The sequence below is a fragment of the Symphalangus syndactylus genome, chromosome 8 (assembly GCF_028878055.3).
Source record: "Symphalangus syndactylus isolate Jambi chromosome 8, NHGRI_mSymSyn1-v2.1_pri, whole genome shotgun sequence".
In the NCBI taxonomy this organism is placed as follows: domain Eukaryota; kingdom Metazoa; phylum Chordata; class Mammalia; order Primates; family Hylobatidae; genus Symphalangus; species Symphalangus syndactylus.
In genome coordinates this window covers 75,533,264-75,554,085 of record NC_072430.2, presented here as the reverse complement: position 1 = coordinate 75,554,085, position 20,822 = coordinate 75,533,264, and the positions used below count along the sequence as shown (strand labels likewise).

At 43.0% G+C, this 20,822-nt stretch overlaps 1 protein-coding gene across 1 annotated transcript; it reads left to right on the top strand.

Moving 5' to 3' along the window:
* Positions 1-2,307: 2,307 nt before the first annotated feature.
* Positions 2,308-20,241, top strand: LOC129488772 (large ribosomal subunit protein uL11-like; the record flags this gene model as incomplete). Its single annotated transcript, XM_055291315.1, has 3 exons — positions 2,308-2,864; positions 18,720-18,804; positions 20,068-20,241. Coding segments are annotated over 3 exons (816 nt in total), but the record flags the coding sequence as incomplete, so codon positions are not given.
* Between the last annotated feature and the right edge of the window lie 581 nt (positions 20,242-20,822).

Below are 20,822 nucleotides of genomic sequence, written 5' to 3'. Positions count from 1 at the left end.
TCTCAGTCTCAACAGCAGCCCATTGCAGGGTGGTAGGGACCCTCTCAGGGGTGTGTGTGAGTGCCCAGTCTCCTGTCTGTCTCCTTGATGCAGTGCAGTGGCAACAGCCATGTCTGTAGATCCCCAGTATGTAGGCTCTCAATATGGCGCCTGGCTAAGGCTGCTCTAGGCTTGGGTGACTGTGAGATTCTGTGTGGGTTCCCATTCTGGAGCAACATCTCTGCGCAATCTTCAGGCAGCTCCGTATATCAGACCCAAGGCGCTAGCTAATGAGTTGAGGGTTTCTCTTATAGCCAAGATTGTAAAAGCTGAGCCCTGGGGTTTCACTCTTAGTCTGTTTACCAACATATAGAAGATTCCTGGCTCACAGGCAGTCCCTGGCCAGGCAAGCTGCCTTGAACCCTTTCCTTACTTCTGGTGCTTCCCATCTCTTCTCTGGTGAATCCCAGCACTCTTTGCTGGATGGTCTGTTTGAAATCTATCTACTTACTATTCTGGTTCCTCTCTGAGGAGGAGGCACACACTACCTGCATCTAGGCAGCCATTTTGATCCCTCGTCTCTGGGCCTTTTAAAATAATACACATAGTTTATTAGGCTAGGAAAGGAGTATAGCATCATAAAGATAAAAATTCACAAAATTTTAATAGTAAGTCAAAAGATTACTATCTTAATATTCTCCAGTGCATTATAAAATGTGAGCATAATGATATTGTAAGCATTTTAGTAGGGAAAACATAAGCACAGAAGCTGTGGAGCAACCACCCCATAAAACTGAGCCCCCACAGAAAGGCATAGAAAGCTATACTGCAGCATGAGCAAAGAATGAAGCAGGTACACAGAGAAGGGGAGAGTCAAAAGAGATGAAATGGCTCCATGAGGAAAGGAGCTCCTGCTAGTTTTTGAGCTCCTGGTTCTAGTTCTGCATGAAGCCCATCTGTGCTTCCTAACTTTGAGATTTTTAAGATACCCACTACTCTAGTGGACAGATATGGTTTTGTCTATACTACACCCCTTTTTTTTCTTTTTCTTGAGATGGAGTCCTGCTCTGTCACCCAGGCTGGAGTGCAGTGGCGCCATCTTGGCTCATTGCAACCTCTGCCTCCTGGGTTCAAGCAATTCTTCTGCCTCAGCCTCCTGAGTAGCTGGGATTACAGGTGCACGCCACCGTGACTAGCTAATTTTTGTATTTTTTTAGTAGAGACGGGGTTTCACCATGTTGGCCAGGCTGGTCTTGAACTCCTGACTTTGTGATCCACCCACCTTGGCCTCCCAAAGTGCTGGGATTACAGGTGTGAGCCACCATGCCCGGCCTCCTTTCTTTATTTGGGAGAACAACTCCTCCTCCACCCTTGATGAGTTCTAATATGTAATGACATGCCTTGCTTTTTTGTCTACAGTGACAGATACAGGGGAGAGGCACATGACCCACGCTAGGACAACCAGTCTTCGGGGATGTTTTTGAAATAGAAATGAGAGAACAAAGTTCTTTTCTCCAAAGAATGGGTCATCAAACTATGCCTTGGCCAAATTCAGCCCACTGCCTGTTTTGCTTTTGTTTTTTGAAATATTAAAGTAGGGAGTTCCCCCCCATACCCACCACCTAGCTTCACCCAGTGATAGCATCTTGCGTAACTGTATAGTAGTACATCATCAGCACCATGAAGTTGACACTGGCACAATACAATTAACTGGACCACAGGTCTTACGCAGATTTCACCAGTTTTTCACTCTGTGTCTTTGTATATAATTCTATGATATTTTATCATAGCTATAGGATTATGTAGCCCACATCACAATTAAGACAAAGAACTGTTCTGTCACTTCCTCTACCCTATTATACTCACACGCTCCCCCCCTCCTTCCCTAGTGTTTGACAACCACTGATCTGCTCTTCATCTCTATAATTTGGCCATTTCAAGAATGTTATATAAATGGGATCATAGAGCATGCAGCATTTTGAAATAGGCTTTTTTCTTTCTAAAAAAATTTTTTTTGTGCTGGGTGTGGTGGCTCACACCTGTAATCCTAGCACTTTGGGAGGCTGAGAAGGGCGGATCACGTAGTCAAGAGATCAAGACCATCCTGGCTGACACAGTGAAACCCCGTCTCTACTAAAAATACAAAAAATTAGCTGGGCGTGGTGGCAGGCGCCTGTAGTGCCAGCTACCCAGGTGGCTGAGACAGGAGATTGGTATGAACCCAGGAGGCGGAGCTTGCAGTGAACTGAGATTGCACCACTGCACTCCAGCCTGAGTGACAGAGCAAGCCTCCATCTCAAAAAAAAAAAAAAAAAAAAAAAAACTGGGCTTTCGGCTCGGAGGAGGCCAAGGTGCAACTTTCTTCGGTCGTCCCGAATCCGGGTTCATCTGACACCAGCCGCCTCCACCATGCCGCCGAAGTTCGACCCCAGCGAGATCAAAGTCGTATACCTGAGGTGCACCGGAGGTGAAGTCGGTGCCACTTCTGCCCTGGCCGCCAAGATCGGCCCCCTGGGTCTGTCTCCAAAAAAGGTTGGTGACGACATTGCCAAGGCAAAGGGTGACTGGAAGGGCCTGAGGATTACAGTGAAACTGACCATTCAGAACAGACAGGCCCAGATTGAGGTGGTGCCTTCTGCCTCTGCCCTGATCATCAAAGCCCTCAAGGAACCACCAAGAGACAGAAAGAAACAGAAAAACATTAAACACCGTGGGAATATCACTTTTGATGAGATCGTCAACATTGCTCGACAGATCCGGCACCGATCCTTAGCCACAGAACTCTCTGGAACCATTAAAGAGATCCTGGGGACTGCCCAGTCTGTGCGCTGTAATGTTGGAGGCCAACAGGGGCCATTGCAGAACAACACAAAAATTCAGGCGAGGTGAGGAGAAGGGAGAGCAGCTTTGGCAGCACAGGAGGCAGCAAATACAGAAAATTATAAAGATCAAAAACCTGAAATCCCACCATCCAAAGATAGCCACAAAGGTATTTTGGTAAACATCTTTCCTGATATTTCCATATTCAATCATGTGCTTTAACATTCTTTAAATCAATTAAAAAAAAAAAACAAAAACAAAAAACAAAACAGGGTCTGGCTCTGTTGCCCAGGCTGGCATGCAATGGTGCAATCATGGCTCAAGTCAACTTCCGCCTCCTGGGCACAAGCAATCCTCCCACCTCAGACTCCTGAGGAGCTGGGATTACAGGCACGCGCTGCTATGCCCGGCTATTTTTTTTTTTTTTTTTTTTTTTTTTTAGTAGAGATGGGGTTTTGCAAGAGCCTAAGTTGCCAAGGCTGGTCTCAAACTCCTGGGCTCAAGTGATCCACCTACCTTGGCCTCCCAAATTGCTGGGATTACATGCATGTAATCCGTGGCCAGCCCACATCAATCTTGGCTAGAGAAAACAAAGGGGAAATACTACTTATTTAGGACATGGACATCCATGTGTGCTGCCTTATTGCTAACATGCTCACAAACCACTAGAAAGAACTTTTTCAGAAACTTGAATTGCCTCTGTCAGATTCTCCAGAATTTCTTTTCTTTCTTCCTCCGCCCCTTTCCTGGGCCACCTCCTCCATAGGCACCTGTGTCACTGTCAGAAAACATATCAGAGCTTGTTTCTCTTGGGACCACATTGTGCTTTAGGGGTTCTAGGCTAATCTTATCTTTTTCCTTCAGAGCAGTGTTTTTCCTGGGTATCTCTTTGGAACCCATCAGGAAAGCTCATCTCTTGAGTATCCAGAAAACTAAGAGGGCAATAGCTGGCCAGAGTAGATCAGGGAAAGGCAAGGGAAAACTCTATGCTCACCACTTAGCTTACTCCTACAAAGTGTGTGCAGCCCATCATCCGGCCAAGTTATGACTTGCCTTTGAACAGTTAACTAAGCATGATACTGCCTGATTGAAGGGTGTGGAAAGGAAATCAACATTTGGTGACCTCCTGCTCTGTACTAGTTACTCTGTACTAGTTACTTTTTACATTATTTTATTCAATCTTAAAAAATGCAGAGAGACAGCATTGGTACTGTTGACATTTTGCAGATGAAGAAACTAAGGCACAGGGAGGCTAAATAACTTGTCAAAGGCACCAAATTAGTAAGTGGCAGAGCTGATCTTCAAATCCAGGTGTGATTTATCCAGCTCAAAAAATCATCATCCTTCTCTCTGGGTAGAAACCCTGTGGTCAACTAGAGAGTCCAGATCTCTACCTTTGTTCTTGCTTTGGGTTGCTGCTGCTATCCAATGCAGAAGGACTTTGGCCTTGAACTGTAAAAGTCATTCTTTAGGGTAGGCATTGCCATTGCCTGATGTGTTAGTCCAGGTACTCTGAGAAGCAGACACCAAGATGGAATTAAATGTGCAAAGATTTTATTAAGAAAAATTCTGCTGTGGGAGAACATGGGCAGGAGAAGGAGAAGGCTGAGAGCTGTCAGATGGCAATGCAAGTCTGATCTCAAAGAAGAAAAGGAGGGAAGGTTGGATGAAGCATCCTGGACCACTGAGCAGTGTAAGGAAGGTTTGGCAAAAACCTTCAGTCATAAGAGAAGTCACATCTCCAGGAATGAGCCTGCCTTATTATCCCCTCCCTGCTCAGTTATCAGCTGGGAGGCGCGATGGGCAGCAGGGTCTTAGTGCAAAGGCTGGGATGGACAAAAAGTGAAAGACAACCAACAGAAGGTGAGAAAATATTTGCAAATCATATATCTGATAAAGGACTTGTCTCCAGGGTATATAAATAACACAATTCAATAATAAAAAGATAAATAACTCATTTAAAAGTAGGCGAAGGATCTGAATAGAAATTTCTTCCATAGAGATATAACAATGGCCAATAAGCATGAACAGATGCTCACCATCATTAGTTATTAGGAAAATGCAAACAAAACCACAATGGGATACACGTCACACCCACTAGGATGGCTATGATAAAAAAAGAGGGACAATAACAAGTATTGATAAGAATGTGGAGAAATTGAAGGCCAGGCGCGGTGGCTCACGCTTGTAATCCCAGCACTTTGGGAGGCCGAGGCGGGCGGATCACGAGGTCAGGAGATCGAGACCACAGTGAAACCCCGTCTCTACTAAAAATACAAAAAATTAGCTGGGCATGGTGGTGGGCGCCTGTAGTCCCAGCTACTCGGAGAGGCTGAGGCAGGAGAATGGCGTGAACCCGGGAGGCGGAGCTTGCAGTGAGCCGAGATTGCGCCACTGCACTCCAGCCTGGGCGACAGAGAGAGACTCCGTCTCAAAAAAAAAAAAAAAAAAAAAGAATGTGGAGAAATTGGTGGAGCCAAGATGGCCGAATAGGAACAGCTCCGGTCTCCAGCTCCCAGCCCCAGCGACACAGAAGACGGGTGATTTCTGCATTTCTGCTTGAGGTACCGGTTTCATCTCACTAGGGTGTGCCTAACAGTGGGTTCAGGACAGTCGGTGAAGCGCACTGTGCGCGAGCCGAAGCAGGGCGAGGCATTGCCTCACTCGGGAAGCGCAAGGGGTCAGGGAGTTCCCTTTCCTAGTCAAAGAAAGGGGAAACAGACGGCACCTGGAATATCGGGTCAGTCCCGTCCTAATACTGCGCTTTTCCAACGGGCCTGGAAAACGGCTCACTAGGAGATTGTGTCCCGCACCTGGCTCGGAGGGTCCTATGCCCACGGAGTCTCGCTGATTGCTAGCACAGCAGTCTGAGATCACGCTGCAAGGCGGCAACGAGGCTGGGGGAGGGGCGCCCGCCATTGCCCAGGCTTGCTTAGGTAAACAAAGCAGCCAGGAAGCTCGAACTGGGTGGAGCCCACCACAGCTCAAGGAGGCCTGCCTGCCTCTGTAGGCTCCACCTCTGGGGGCAGGGCACAGACAACCAAAAACTCAGCCAGAACCTCCACAGCCTTAAATGTCCCTGTCTGACTGACAGCTTTGAAGAGAGTAGTGGTTCTCCCAGCACGCAGCTGGAGATCTGAGAACGGACAGACTGCCTCCTAAAGTGGGTCCCTCACCCCTGAGCAGCCTAACTGGGAGGCACCCCCCCAGTAGGGACAGACTGACACCTCATTCAACCGGGTACTCCTCTGAGACAAAACTTTCAGAGGAACTATCAGACAGCTGAATTTGTGGTCTCACGAAAATCCGCTGTTCTGCAGCCACCGGTGCTGACACCCAGCCAAACAGGGTCTGGAGTGGACCTCTAGTAAACTCCAACAGACCTGCAGCTGAGGGTCTTGTCTGGTAGAAGAAAAATTAACAAACAGAAAGGACATCCACACCAAAAACCCATCTGTACATCACCATCATCGAAGACAAAAAGTAGACAAAACCACAAAGATGGGGAAAAAACAGACCAAAAAAACTGGAAACTCTAAAAAACAGAGCAGCTCTCCTCCTCCAAAGGAACGCAGTTCCTCACCAGCAACGGAACAAAGCTGGATGGAGGATGACTTTGATGAGTTGAGAGAAGAAGGCTTCAGACGATCAAACTACTCTGAGCTACGAGAGGAAATTCAAAACAATAGCAAAGAAGTTAAAAACTTTGAAAAAAAATTAGAAGAATGGATAACTAGAATAACCAATGGAGAGAAGGGCTTAAAGGAGATGATGGAGCTGAAAGCCAAGTTTCGAGAACTACGCGAAGAATGCAGAAGCCTCAGTAGCAGATGCGATCAACTGGAAGAAAGGGTATCGCTGATGGAAGATGAAATGAATGAAATGAAGAGAGAAGGGAAGTTTAGAGAAAAAAGAATAAAAAGAAATGAACAAAGCCTCCAAGAAATTTGGGACTATGTGAAAAGACCAAACCTACGTCTGATTGGTGTACCTGAAAATGATGGGGAGAATGGAACCAAGTTGGAAAACACTCTGCAAGATATTATCCAGGAGAACTTCCCCAATCTAGCAAGGCAGGCCAGCATTCAGATTCAGGAAATACAGAGAACGCCACAAAGATACTCCTAGAGAAGGGCAACTCCAAGACACATAATTGTCAGATTCACCAAAGTTGAAATGAAGGAAAAAATGTTAAGGGCAGCCAGAGAGAAAGGTCGGGTTACCCACAAAGGGAAGCCCATCAGACTAACAGCTGATCTCTCAGCAGAAACTCTACAAGCCAGAAGAGAGTGGGGGCCGATATTCAACATTCTTAAAGAAAAGAATTTTCAACCCAGAATTTCCTATCCCGCCAAACTAAGCTTCATAAGTGAAGGAGAAATAAAATACTTTACAGACAAGCAAACGCTGAGTGATTTTGTCACCACCAGGCCTGCCCTAAAAGAGCTCCTGAAGGAAGCACTAAACATGGAAAGGAACAACCGGTACCAGCCCCTGCAAAAACATGCCAAATTGTAAAGACCATCGAGGCTAGGAAGAAACTATAGCAACTAACGAGCAAAATAACCAACTAACATCATAATGACAGGATCAGATTCACACATAACAATATTCACGTTAAATGTAAATGGGCTAAATGCTCCAATCAAAAGACACAGACTGGCAAACTGGATAAGGAGTCAGGACCCATCAGTGTGCTGTATTCAGGAAACCCATCTCACGTGCAGAGACACACACAGACTCAAAATAAAGGGATGGAGGAAGATCTATCAAGCAACTGGAAAACAAAAAAAGGCAGGGGTTGCAATCCTAGTCTCTGATAAAATAGACTTTAAACCAACAAAGATCAAAAGAGACAAAGAAGGCCATTACATAATGGTAAAGGGATCAATTCAACAAGAAGAGCTAACTATCCTAAATATATATGCACCCAACACAGGAGCACCCAGATTCATAAAGCAAGTCCTCAGTGACCTACAAAGGGACTTAAACTCCCACACAATAATAATGGGAGATTTTAACACCCCACTGTCAGCATTAGACAGATCAATGAGACAGAAAGTTAACAAGGATATCCAGGAATTGAACTCAGCTCTACATAAAGTGGACCTAATAGACATCTACAGAACTCTCCACCCCAAATCAACAGAATATACATTTTTTTCAGCACCACACCACACCTATTCCAAAATTGACCACATAGTTGGAAGTAAAGCTCTTCTCAGCAAATGTAAAAGAACAGAGATTATAACAAACTGTCTCTCAGACCACAGTGCAATCAAACTAGAACTCAGGATTAAGAAACTCAGTCAAAACCGCTCAACTACATGGAAACTGAACAACCTGCTCCTGAATGACTATCAGGTACATAATGAAATGAAGGCAGAAATAAAGATGTTCTTTGAAACCAACGAGAACAAAGACACAACATACCAGAATCTCTGGGACACGTTCAAAGCAGTGTGTAGAGGGAAATTTATAGCACTAAATGCCCACAAGAGAAAGCAGGAAAGATCCAAAATTGACACCCTAACATCACAATTAAAAGAACTAGAAAAGCAAGAGCAAACACATTCAAAAGCTAGCAGAAGGCTAGAAATAACTAAAATCAGAGCAGAACTGAAGGAAATAGAGACACAAAAAACCCTTCAAAAAATTAATGAATCCAGGAGCTGGTTTTTTGAAAAGATCAACAAAATAGATGGACCGCTAGCAAGACTAATAAAGAAGAAAAGAGAGAAGAATCAAATAGATGCAATAAAAAACGAAAAAGGGGATATCACCACCGATCCCACAGAAATACAATCTACCATCAGAGAATACTACAAACACCTCTATGCAAATAAACTAGAAAATCTAGAAGAAATGGATAAATTCCTCGACAAATACACCCTCCCAAGACTAAACCAGGAAGAAGTTGAATCTCTGAATAGACCAATAACAGGTTCTGAAATTGTGGCAATAATCAATAGCTTACCAACCAAAAAGAGTCCAGGACCTGATGGATTCACAGCTGAATTCTACCAGAGGTACAAGGAGGAACTGGTACCATTCCTTCTGAAACTATTCCAATCGATAGAAAAAGAGGGAATCCTCCCTAACACATTTTACGAAGCCAGCATCGTCCTGATACCAAAACCTGGCAGAGACATAACCAAAAAAGAGAATTTCAGACCAATATCCTTGATGAACATTGATGCAAAAATCCTCAATAAAATACTGGCAAACCGAATCCAGCAGCACATCAAAAAGCTTATCCACCATGATCAAGTGGGCTTCATCCCTGGGATGCAAGGCTGGTTCAACATACGCAAATCAATAAATGTAATCCAGCATATAAACAGAACCAAAGACAAAAACCACATGATTATCTCAATAGATGCAGAAAAGGCCTTTGACAAAATTCAACAACGCTTCATGCTAAAAACTCTCAATAAATTAGGTATTGATGGGACGCATCTCAAAATAATAAGAGCTATCTACAACAAACCCACAGGCAATATCATACTGAATGGGCAAAAACTGGAAGCATTCCCTCTGAAAACTGGCACAAGACAGGGATGCCCTCTCTCACCGCTCCTATTCAACATAGTGCTGGAAGTTCTGGCCAGAGCAATCAGGCAGGAGAAGGAAATAAAGGGTATTCAATTAGGAAAAGAGGAAGTCAAATTGTCCCTGTTTGCAGATGACATGATTGTATATCTAGAAAACCCCATTGTCTCAGCCCAAAATCTCCTTAAGCTGATTAGCAACTTCAGCAAAGTCTCAGGATACAAAATCAATGTACAAAAATCACAAGCATTCTTGTACACCAATAACAGACAAACAGAGAGCCAAATCATGAGTGAACTCCCATTCACAATTGCTTCAAAGAGAATAAAATACCTAGGAATCCAGCTTACAAGGGATGTGAAGGACCTCTTCAAGGAGAACTACAAACCACTGCTCAATGAAATAAAAGAGGACACAAACAAATGGAAGAACATTCCATGCTCATGGGTTGGAAGAATCAATATCGTGAAAATGGCCATACTGCCCAAGGTGATTTATAGATTCAATGCCATCCCCATCAAGCTACCAATGACTTTCTTCACAGAATTGGAAAAAACTACTTTAAAGTTCATATGGAACCAAAAAAGAGCCCGCATCGCCAAGTCAATCCTAAGCCAAAAGAACAAAGCTGGAGGCATCACGCTACCTGACTTCAAACTATACTACAAGGCTACAGTAACCAAAACAGCATGGTACTGGTACCACAACAGAGACATAGATCAATGGAACAGAACAGAGCCCTCAGAAATGATGCCGCATAGCTACAACTATCTGATCTTTGACAAACCTGACAAAAACAAGAAATGGGGAAAGGATTCCCTATTTAATAAATGGTGCTGGGAAAACTGGCTAGCCATATGTAGAAAGCTGCAACTGGATCCCTTCCTTACACCTTATACAAAAATTAATTCAAGATGGATTAAAGACTTATATGTTAGACCTAAAACCATTAAAATCCTACAAGAAAACCTAGGCAATACCATTCAGGACATAGGCGTGGGCAAGGACTTCGTGTCTAAAACACCAAAAGCAATGGCAACAAAAGCCAAAATCGACAAATGGGATCTCATCAAACTAAAGAGCTTCTGCACAGCAAAAGAAACTATCATCAGAGTGAGCAGGCAACCTACACAATGGGAGAAAATTTTTGCAACCTACTCATCTGACAAAGGGCTAATATCCAGAATCTACAATGAACTCAAACAAATTTACAAGAAAAAAACAAACAACCCCATCAAAAAGTGGGCAGAGGACATGAACAGACACTTCTCAGAAGAAGACATTTATGCAGCCAAAAAACACATGAAGAAATGCTCCTCATCACTGGCCATCAGAGAAATGCAAATCAAAACCACAGTGAGATACCATCTCACACCAGTTAGAATGGCCATCATTAAAAAATCAGGAAACAACAGGTGCTGGAGAGGATGTGGAGAAATAGGAACACTTTTACACTGTTGGTGGGACTGTAAACTAGTTCAACCATTGTGGAAGTCAGTGTGGCGATTCCTCAGGGATCTAGAACTAGAAATACCATTTGACCCAGCCATCCCATTACTGGGTATATACCCAAAGGACTATAAATCATGCTGCTATAAAGACACATGCACACGTATGTTTATTGCGGCACTATTCACAATAGCAAAGAGTTGGAACCAACCCAAATGTCCAACAACGATAGACTGGATTAAGAAAATGTGACACATATACACCATGGAATACTATGCAGCCATAAAAAATGATGAGTTCGTGTCCTTTGTAGGGACATGGATGAAACTGGAAAACAGCATTCTCAGTAAACTATCGCAAGGACAAAAAACCAAACACCACATGTTCTCACTCATAGGTGGGAATTGAACAATGAGAACTCATGGACACAGGAAGGGGAACATCACGCTCCGGGGACTGTTGTGGGGTGGGGGGAGGGGGGAGGGACAGCATTAGGAGATACACCTAATGCTAAATGACGAGTTAATGGGTGCAGGAAATCAACATGGCACATGGATACATATGTAACAAACCTGCACATTGTGCACATGTACCCTAAAACCCTAAAGTATAATAAAAAAAAAAAAGAAAAAAGAAAAAAAAAAAGAATGTGGAGAAATTGGAACCATTATACATTCTGGTGAGAATGTTAAAAGGGTGGAGCTGCTTTGGGAAACAGTCTTGCAGCTCCTCAAAAAGTTAAACATTTATTTATTCTGTCTTTCTTGTATAAATTATACCTCAGAGCAATCAAGCTATTGATGAGTCGTTGTTTTCTTGATAGATTTCAGATAATAAATAAAGAAGGAATGATAGAAATTGAGTCTTATCGTTTTGCAACTGCTCTCACGTACAGGTATGGACAATGATCACCAATGGGCTGCTAACATCACAGACAACCAGGCATTGTGAGCCCCCTAGTGGAAGTTCACCATGTATGACATATTCTTGGTAAATAATCAAACCTGAATCCAATACGGTAGCCACTAGCCACATGTGTCTATTTCCATTTCAGTTAACCTCTATGTGCTGTCCATTATGGTGGGCACTAGCTGCTTGTGGTCAACTTTAAATTAATTAAAACAAAATAAAAATAATTCAATCCCTCAGTTACACTAGCACAATAGCCACACGTGTAGATATAGAACATTTCCATCATCACAAAAAGTTCTATTGCACAGGGCTGAAAATCTAGCCATTTATAGGAAGTACAGGGGACTAAAGAACATAATTCACACAGTGTAAGGATTCTATCAACAAATCTAGGATGTGGGAAACTTTATGGGACAAATGACCCATAAATTACAAACGGGAAAAAGGAGAGAGGAAAGAATATTTCAATTGAAAGAGATTGAAGAAAAACATCATCAAATGCAAAGCGTGACCTAATTTGGATCTTAATTATAAAACTCTAAAAAGCATTAGGGAGGCAATTGGGGAAATTTGAACCTTGGATATTTTATGGTCCTAAGGAAACATTGTTATTTTTTAGTGATATTATGGTTATGTTTAATGAAAGAGTCCTTATGTTTTAGTGATACATTCTGAAAGGTTACAGGAGGAATGGTCTAGATTTTTCTTTAAAGTAATACAGCATGGAAAGACAGTTGACTAGGGTATAACATAAGATTTGCCATAATGTTGATAACTCTTAAAGTTTGAGACTCCATTAAATTGTTCCCTCTATCTTATGTATATGTTTGACATTTTCCATAAAAAACATTTTAAAAATTACTGGGTTTATTTTTATTTTTAATTTTTTTTCAGACAGGGTCTATTTTGCCCAGGCTGGCCTCAAACTCCTGGCCTCAAGCGATCTTCTCACCTCAGCCTCCCAAGTAGCTGGGACTACAGGTGTGCCACCATGTCCAGCTAAGTTTATTTTTTAGAATCATAAACTAGGCCTGATTCTTTTGCTATTGTATCTTTTTTAGTCTCCATGTGAGAATGTTTGAAGAATAGAAGTAAGTGGTAAGACAGATAGGCATGGAACAGGGAACAGGTTGGCGTGTTTGGGAGATGGCATGCGCAGCGTCTGGCCACTCTTTAGGTGCTCATTAGTAAAATTTATGTGTCTTTCAAATAATTACTGTCGTTAATAGGAAGTTTTAATTCAACTGAATAAATTCAATTCAATAAATTTTCAGAACAATTTGATAAATGTCTCATGAAGCCAATGTATAACAAAGTATTTTATCATTTGAGCACTTTATCTGTGCATAACACTCCCCTGGAGTCTGTGGATGATCCAAAAGAAAAAATAGGGAAAACTCCTAAAAAAATTCTCCAGCCTTGCTCGAGAGGTAGGATTTATATGTATAGAATAGTTATAGGAAATGACTAGAGGATTTCCGAGGACAGTTTAAAAAAAAATAAAAAAGAGAGTTGAAAAGGGACTTACAAAAAAAGGTAGCCCAAGGTTTTGCTCTAATCTAATGTTGTTGATAATGACAGTGTAAGATCTCAGAAAATGATAACCCAAAATGAAGATCTCAGAAGTAGCTCTCTCTGACCTTCTTCTGGCCTCCTGTCACTGGCCTCTCATTCTCCCCCAAGGCTAACCATAGAAGAAACTCTTCCGCAAGGTGCATCTCGGAAACCAAAATCCACTTCCCCTAAAGCCAGCCATAAAACCTAAACATATTATTCTAACTCCACTCCTCCACCCACGCCACCTTTCTGTGTAAAAACTGGCCATAGAGAAGTGATTTGACTTAATTTGTCTGATTGTAGGTCATAAGATCTCCCCATTCCAGAGACGGTCCAGCCCCATATCCAAGAGGAAGGAAGGCTGCACGGAGGCCAAGAAGAACCTAAATAGAGGCCAGGTGTGGTGGCTCACGCCTGTAATCCCAACATTTTGGGAGGCCAAGGTGGACGGATCACCTGAGGTAGGGAGTTTGAGACCTGATGAAACCCATCTCTACTAAAAATACAAAAATTAGCTGGGTGTGGTGGTGTGCACCTATAATCCCAGCTCCTTGGGAGGCTCAGGCAGGAGACTCACTTGAACCCAGGAGGCAGAGGTTGCAGTGAGTGGAGATCACACCACTGCACTCCAGCCTGGGTGACAGAGTGAGACCCCATCTCAAAAAATAATAATAATAAATTAAACATAAATAAATAATAGACAGGCCTTGCTGGGTTTCCCCATTCAGTCTATTATAGCTCATAGCCTTTCTGTCCACATTTTGGTGAACCTAAGCATGAAAGTAGACAGTTTAATCTGTATCTTTGGGTCTTCATTCTGAAGGCTCCTGTGTCATGTGAAACTACGGTCAAATACATTCATATGCCTTTTCTCCTATTACTCTGCCTTTTGTCAGTTGATTTTTGCAAACCTTTAGGGGCCACGGGGAAGTTTTCCCTTGGCTCTTATAACAGCTAACACAGGGCTTAGTACACAGCCAGGCTTTGCATGAGGCACTCACACTTTACCTTATTTAGGCTCATATTCTTGGGCAGGAAAATCGAGATCATAGTGGCCTGTATATTTTCCTCCCATATTTTAACTGTAAGCACGAGGAATATCACTCCTCAAGCTTGCCTCACTCAACCTGAGCTGGTCTTTGCACACATACACGTGCCTGTGAGGAGGTGGTGGGGGAGTATGGGGAGACTGGGAAGATGTAATGGAAGCAAGACTCACCCAAAGGAAGCCCTTGGGCTAACTCACTATGGTGAGACTTGATGTGAACTTGTGAGCTGGGCCAAGGTACTTTTTTCTCTGGGGAAACTGATTTGCAAATACAGAGGGAATTGTCTGCCTGGAAGAGGAGAGAGAAGGGAGCAAAGGCATAAAGAGCAAGAAGCTGAATCACATTAATGGCTAAACACCAGCAAAATGCTTCTGTGACTCAACCCGACTCTCCATTCTGATTTTTCCAAGGTCTAGTTATTTAGATTTTTCAAGTCCTCTTTGCACATTTATTCTTTTATAGCTAGCGTGAATTTCGGAGTCTTAGGACTCAGGTATGCAAAGATGTTTTTCTAATTCAAACTGTAGCCTTTAGTTTTGACTCAGTCTCTTCTGAGTAAATATACATCAACTGTGAAATTCTCCCTTCCTTCTTCTCCTTCCTTTCTCCCTGGAGAGATATGAATTCCCAGGTGGAACACGACGGGAGTGTCCATGGACTGCTGGCATCAGGAGGAGCTCCGGTCTGAGCTTTGCTCACCCTCCCCAAGAGACCCACATGGTCCTAAGTGACCTTTCTACCACATGCCTGGCTGATGGCTCTGACCCCAACAGCTCTGAGGCTGGTCCCATACTCTGCCTCTTCCTCCTTCTGTGGCCTAAATAGTCACCTCCACTTTCTCTTGGAGGGTCAAGGGCTCTTGGTTTTGTTCCCTGGACCATGCTGGCATTCACTGGCTTTTGAGAGGATTTCCCATTTTATGGAAAATCTAGAACCTGCCTGGACCTGTCCCTCAGCCACCACAGTCTGTTCAGGAACTGTTGAAGGTGGCACTTAAAATATATACATTTTTAAAATTTTTAACTTTTTTTTTTTTTTTTTTTTTTGAGACGGAGTCTTGCTCTGTCCCCTAGGCTGGAGTGCAGTGGCACGATCTCGGCTCACTGCAAGCTCCGCCTCCCGGGTTCACGCCATTCTCCTGCCTCAGCCTCTCCGAGTAGCTGGGACTACAGGCACCCACCACCACACCCGGCTAATTTTTTGTATTTTTAGTAGAGACGGGGTTTCACCGTAGTCTCGATCTCCTGACCTTGTGATCCGCCCGCCTCGGCCTCCCAAAGTGCTGGGATTACAAGCGTGAGCCACCGCACCCGGCCTAAATTTTTAACTTTTATATTAGGTTCAGGGGTACGTGTACAGGTTTGTTACATAGCTAGAGTCACGTCATGGGGGTTTTTTGTACAGGTCATTTCATCTGCCAAGTATCAAGCCTAGTACTCAAGAGTTTCTTTCTTTTTTCTTTTTTTTGGATGGAGTCTTGCTCCATCCGCCAGGCTGGAGTGCAGTAGCATGATCTTGGCTCACTGCAACCTCCGACTCCTGGGTTCAAGCTATTCTCCTGCCTCAGCCTCCTGAGTAGATGGGATTACAGGCGTGTGCAACCACACCCGGCTAATTTTTGTATTTTTAGTAGAGACGGGGTTTCACCATGTTGGTCAGGCTGGTCTCAAACTCCCAACCTCGTGATCCACCTGCTTGGCCTACCATAGTGCTGGGATTACAGGCATGAGCCACCACGCCCAGCTCAAGTGTTATTTTCTCGGCTCTTTTCCCCCTCCCATCCTCCACCCCCAAGTAGACCCCAGTGTCTGCTGTTCCCTTCCTTGTGTCCATGTGTTCTCATCATTTAACTCCCACTTATAAGTGAGAACATGCGGTTTTTGGTTTTCTGTTCCTGTGTTGGTTTGCTAAGAATAATAGCCTCCAGCTCCATCCATGTTCCTGCAAAAGACATTTTTTATGGCTGTGTAGTATTCCATGGTGTATATGGACCACATTTTTTTTTCCAATTGGATGCAGCACTTTTTTTTTGTTTGTTTGTTTTTTGAGGTGGAGTCTCGCTCTGTCGCCAAGGCTGGAGTGCAGTGGCACGATCTTGGCTCACTGCAAGCTCCGCCTCCTGGGTTCAAGCAATTCTCCCCGCCTCAGCCTCCCAAGTAGCTGGTATTACAGGCACCCACGACCACGCCTGGCTAATTTTTGTATTATTTAGTAGAGATGGGATTTTACCATGTTGGCCAGGCTGGTCTTGTACTCCTGACCTCAGGTGATCCACCCGCCTCAGCCTCCCAGAGTGCTGGGATCACAAGTGTGCGCCACCACGCCCAGCAACGCAGCACTTTTCTGTGAAGCCTGTGCTCTCCCCAACTGCAACACTGGGGATTGGGCACAGCGCTTTCTGTCCAGGTCATCACTTCCATGAGTCTTTTCAAAAGATGTACTTTACTGTTTCTTCATTTTCTAGTTCATTATTTTTTTCCCTTATGATTCCCATCCTTCCACTTTCTTTAGGTTTATTCTATTGTTCTGTTCCTATTAGCTAAATATTTGGATGCTCTTTTAACCAAATATTTGACTTAGATTTATTGGTGGGTAGGTAATACAGATGGTGTAAATTTTGACTTAAACACTTGTGATAACAAACTTGTGGTTAGTATTCTCCAAGTATTCTTTCCCATTTATACTTTTCATTTGGTCTAAAGATGATTGGTAAGTTTTTCTACATCTCTGTCTCTTGGGCACCCCCCACACTTCATTCAACCCTTTTGAACATACCTAGAGTAATATTTCTGGGATTCTGGCTTCATGTGACGTTTTCTAGTCCATCCTCTCGGCTTCCACAGGCCTCGTGTTTTTGTCTATCCTCCCCCTCAGGTGCCACCGAACACAGCCAGATAGGCTGTCATGGCAAACACCAGCTTTAGATAGGTTAAGTCTCTGGATTTTTACTTTCTTTTTTGTTTGTTTGTTTGTTTGTTTGTTCTGAGATGGAGTCTCGCTCTGTCGCCCAGGCTGGAGTGCAGTGGCGCAATCTCAGCTTACTGCAACCTCCACCTCCCAGGTTCAAGCAATCCTCCTGCCTCAGCCTCCCAAGTAGCTGGGACTACAGGCGTGCGGCACCACGCCCAGCTAATTTTTTGTATTTTTAGTAGAGACGGGGTTTCACCATGTTGGCCAGGATGGTCTTGATCTCTTGACCTCGTGATCTGCCCACCTCGGCCTCCCAAAGTGCTAGGATTACAAGCGTGAGCCACCGAGCCCGGTCTGGATTTTTACCTTCTTATTATCTATGGCAAGGATCTTCCTTTTTTCCCCCAAGAGTTCAGACAAGTATTTTCTAGAAAGTTTAAAAATATATTTTATCCAGAATTTTAGTTCCATACCAGAAGACTTTTTCTGGACATCTAGTCTTTCAAACAACCAAAAATGGAAGTCATCATTTTTATAATATAAACACTGTTTTTTTCTACACTTTTCAAGTGGAAGATTTATTTTGGTTTTAGGGGCTTTCTTATTTTTAATATCAGTATTTAAATTATAAATTTCCCTCTGACTACCACTTTACCCTATATTAATGATCAAGATAAAATTTTGTTTATTACTAGGTACAATGCAATATAATACTCTTTATTCTTGTTTCATTAATCTTCACAAAACCCAATGAGATGTATATGATTATTCTTCATTTTATCAGTGAGGAAATTGAAGTGAAGGAAAATTAAATAATTTCCCCTAGGATCCTGGAGATAGTAGCACGCAGGGAAGCTGGGATTCCAACCAGGGTCTGCCTGAGTTCAAAATGGGGTCTTGCAACTCGTTCAATGGTTTTATGAGAAAAGAAGAACAGGATATTTGAGGTAAGAGTAAAAAGGAAAAACTGACATTAGATTTTAGGGTGTTCGTGTCAAAGTTACCTTACGGTTGGAAGTAAGGGAGAGAAAAGGATGCAGGTTATTATGGGGATGATAGCTGTCCAACCCAAGCCCAGAGAATATGGGGCAGCCTGAGATTGTGTGGCAAAGCAGGAACAGGTGTGCACAGACACCTTCTGCGTTCATCCCGGGTAGACACAGTGGCAGAAACTCACCTTTCCCTGCCTAGTTCAAATTGTTATTAACTGTGCTTTCTTGGCAATATCAATTTACCAAAAAAAAAAAAATTTTTAATCCAATGGCTATATGTGTAATGTATAGAACATCACTAATGAACACATTTTTTTTAGCCCCAAATAAAATAGTCTTTGCTAATCCCAGACCTTGGCTCCAAGCCAGCTAGCTTCTTGCTTTTATTATTTGCAACAGAATCCAGAATTCAGAGTGAATAAAAGAGCGGAACAGGAATACAACTCCCGATAATATTGTCTCTGTGCCTTATGCACTTATCCTTTTTGTCTCTCCCCAGGGGAAAAGCAGTTATTCTTACTTATGCTAAATCCAGTTGCTCCCCACTGTGGTCATGTAAATCCTGGCACCGAGTATGCGGCAGAGTAAAGTCAAGGCAGTGGGAGGTGCTCACACAAGAGCAACAGGCGGCCCCAAAGCCCCAAATTGTTCCATCCATTTTCTCCTAAAAATAAAGGGTTCTATTCATAAAAAAACTTCATATATTCTTGTGATTTTTCTTACCAAAAAAAAGCCAACATGATATGCAGGCAAAGAATAACAACTCCTGGTTCACAAACCACACCATCCTTTCATTTCCCAGAGTAAGCAAATAAACCAGGGAGAGGACATGTGGGAGAGTTGACTGTATTCAGCAGATAAAAAACATCTTCTGCAAAAAGGGATCGGACCTCCAATTAGACCCCTAAGTGGCTCCATTTAAGGGAAACTGCCTCCTTTCTGCACATCCATTTAACAAAATGAACTACCCAAAGGCTAAATGTGAGAGATTTTATAACTTTATTTTAATGGGATTTCTAAATATCATAGATTTCATTTCTTCTCAGCAAAGAAGAATTCGTTACTTAGGATTTCCCGAGACTTAAAGATTATTTAGACCTTATTCTTCTATTCTCTCTCCTATTTTCAGTCTTTAAAAACTATCTTTCCATTGCAAATCCGAATTATTGTATGCTTTAGAATGCTTCCTCTACTGGGGATAACCTGCCCTTAAGCTGTAGTAATCCCAGGCCCACCCTGGCCCACCTGCCCTTGGCATCCCCAATAGTTAAAGGATCAATATCTTGGGTTCACCTGTAACTCATATTTTGCATACCAGTATGCCTTGGCTCATCTGCTGGGAAGGTCTGTGCTGGGATTTATACTCAGGTGTGTTAATTATTGTATTAGTCCATTCTTATGCTGCTATGAAGAACTGCCCAAGATTGGGGAATTTATAAATGAAAAAAGATTCAATTGACTCACAACTCCTTATGGCTGGTGAGGCCTCAGGAAACTTATCATCATGGTGGAAGGGGAAGCAAACTCATCCTTCTTCACATGGTGGCAGGAGAGAGAAGTGTGGAGAGAAGGGGAGAAAAGCCCCTTATAAAACCATCAGGTCTCTTGAAAACTCACTCACTATCATTAGAACAGCATGGGGAGCCACCCCAATAATCTAATCACCTCCTACCAGGTCCCGCCCCTAACACGTGAGGATTACAATTCAGATTACAATTCGAGATGAGATTTTGGGTGGGGACACAGCCAAACCTTATCAATTATCAATTGCAGCATAAACAATTACCCCAAAATTCAGCAGATTAAAACAATATACATTCATTATCTTACATTTTCTGTGGGTGAAGAATCTGGACATGGCTTGGCTGGGTCCTCTGGGGCTCTCACAAGGCTGCTATGAGCAGCAGGGGCTGCTATCATCTTCTGTTGAAGAATCCACTTCCAAGCCCACTCACATGAATGCTGGCAAGGCCAGTTCCTCCTTGGCTATTGAGCTGCAGGCTTCCTTTCCTCATTGGTGAGGATGCTCAATTCCTTGCCATGACAGTCTCTCCAGAGGGCAGTTTGCTTCAACAATGTGCTTCTCTAAAGTTATCAAGAAGAACAGAGAGAGAGAGTGAGTTAGGGGAAGGCAGTCTTCTGAAACCTAATCTCAGAAGTGCCATCTTATCACTTTTGCTGTATTCTACTCATTAGACACAAGTCATTAGGTGCAGCTCATATTTAAGGGAGGGAGTTACATGTGGGCGTGAATACTAGAAGGTGCAGATGCCTGCAGACCAACTTAGAAGTCTGCTTACCAAACTAGGAGATAAATTGCTGAGTGGTACGGGTAATACACATGTTCAACCTTGCTAGATAGCTCCAGATTACTATCTAGCAGAGTCTGAGAGTTGCCATTATTATGAGTTCTCACCAACACTTGCTATTGTCAGTCTTTTTAATTTTTGCCAAGCTGTAGGGTATAAAATGGTTAATGAGGTAGAGCATATTTTTAAATGTGTACCACAAAGAATTTTTCTTCTGTGAAATGCTATTCATGTTGTTTTTCTATTTTTCTATTAATTTTTTTTATTGATTCAAAGGAGCTCATATAGTCTCA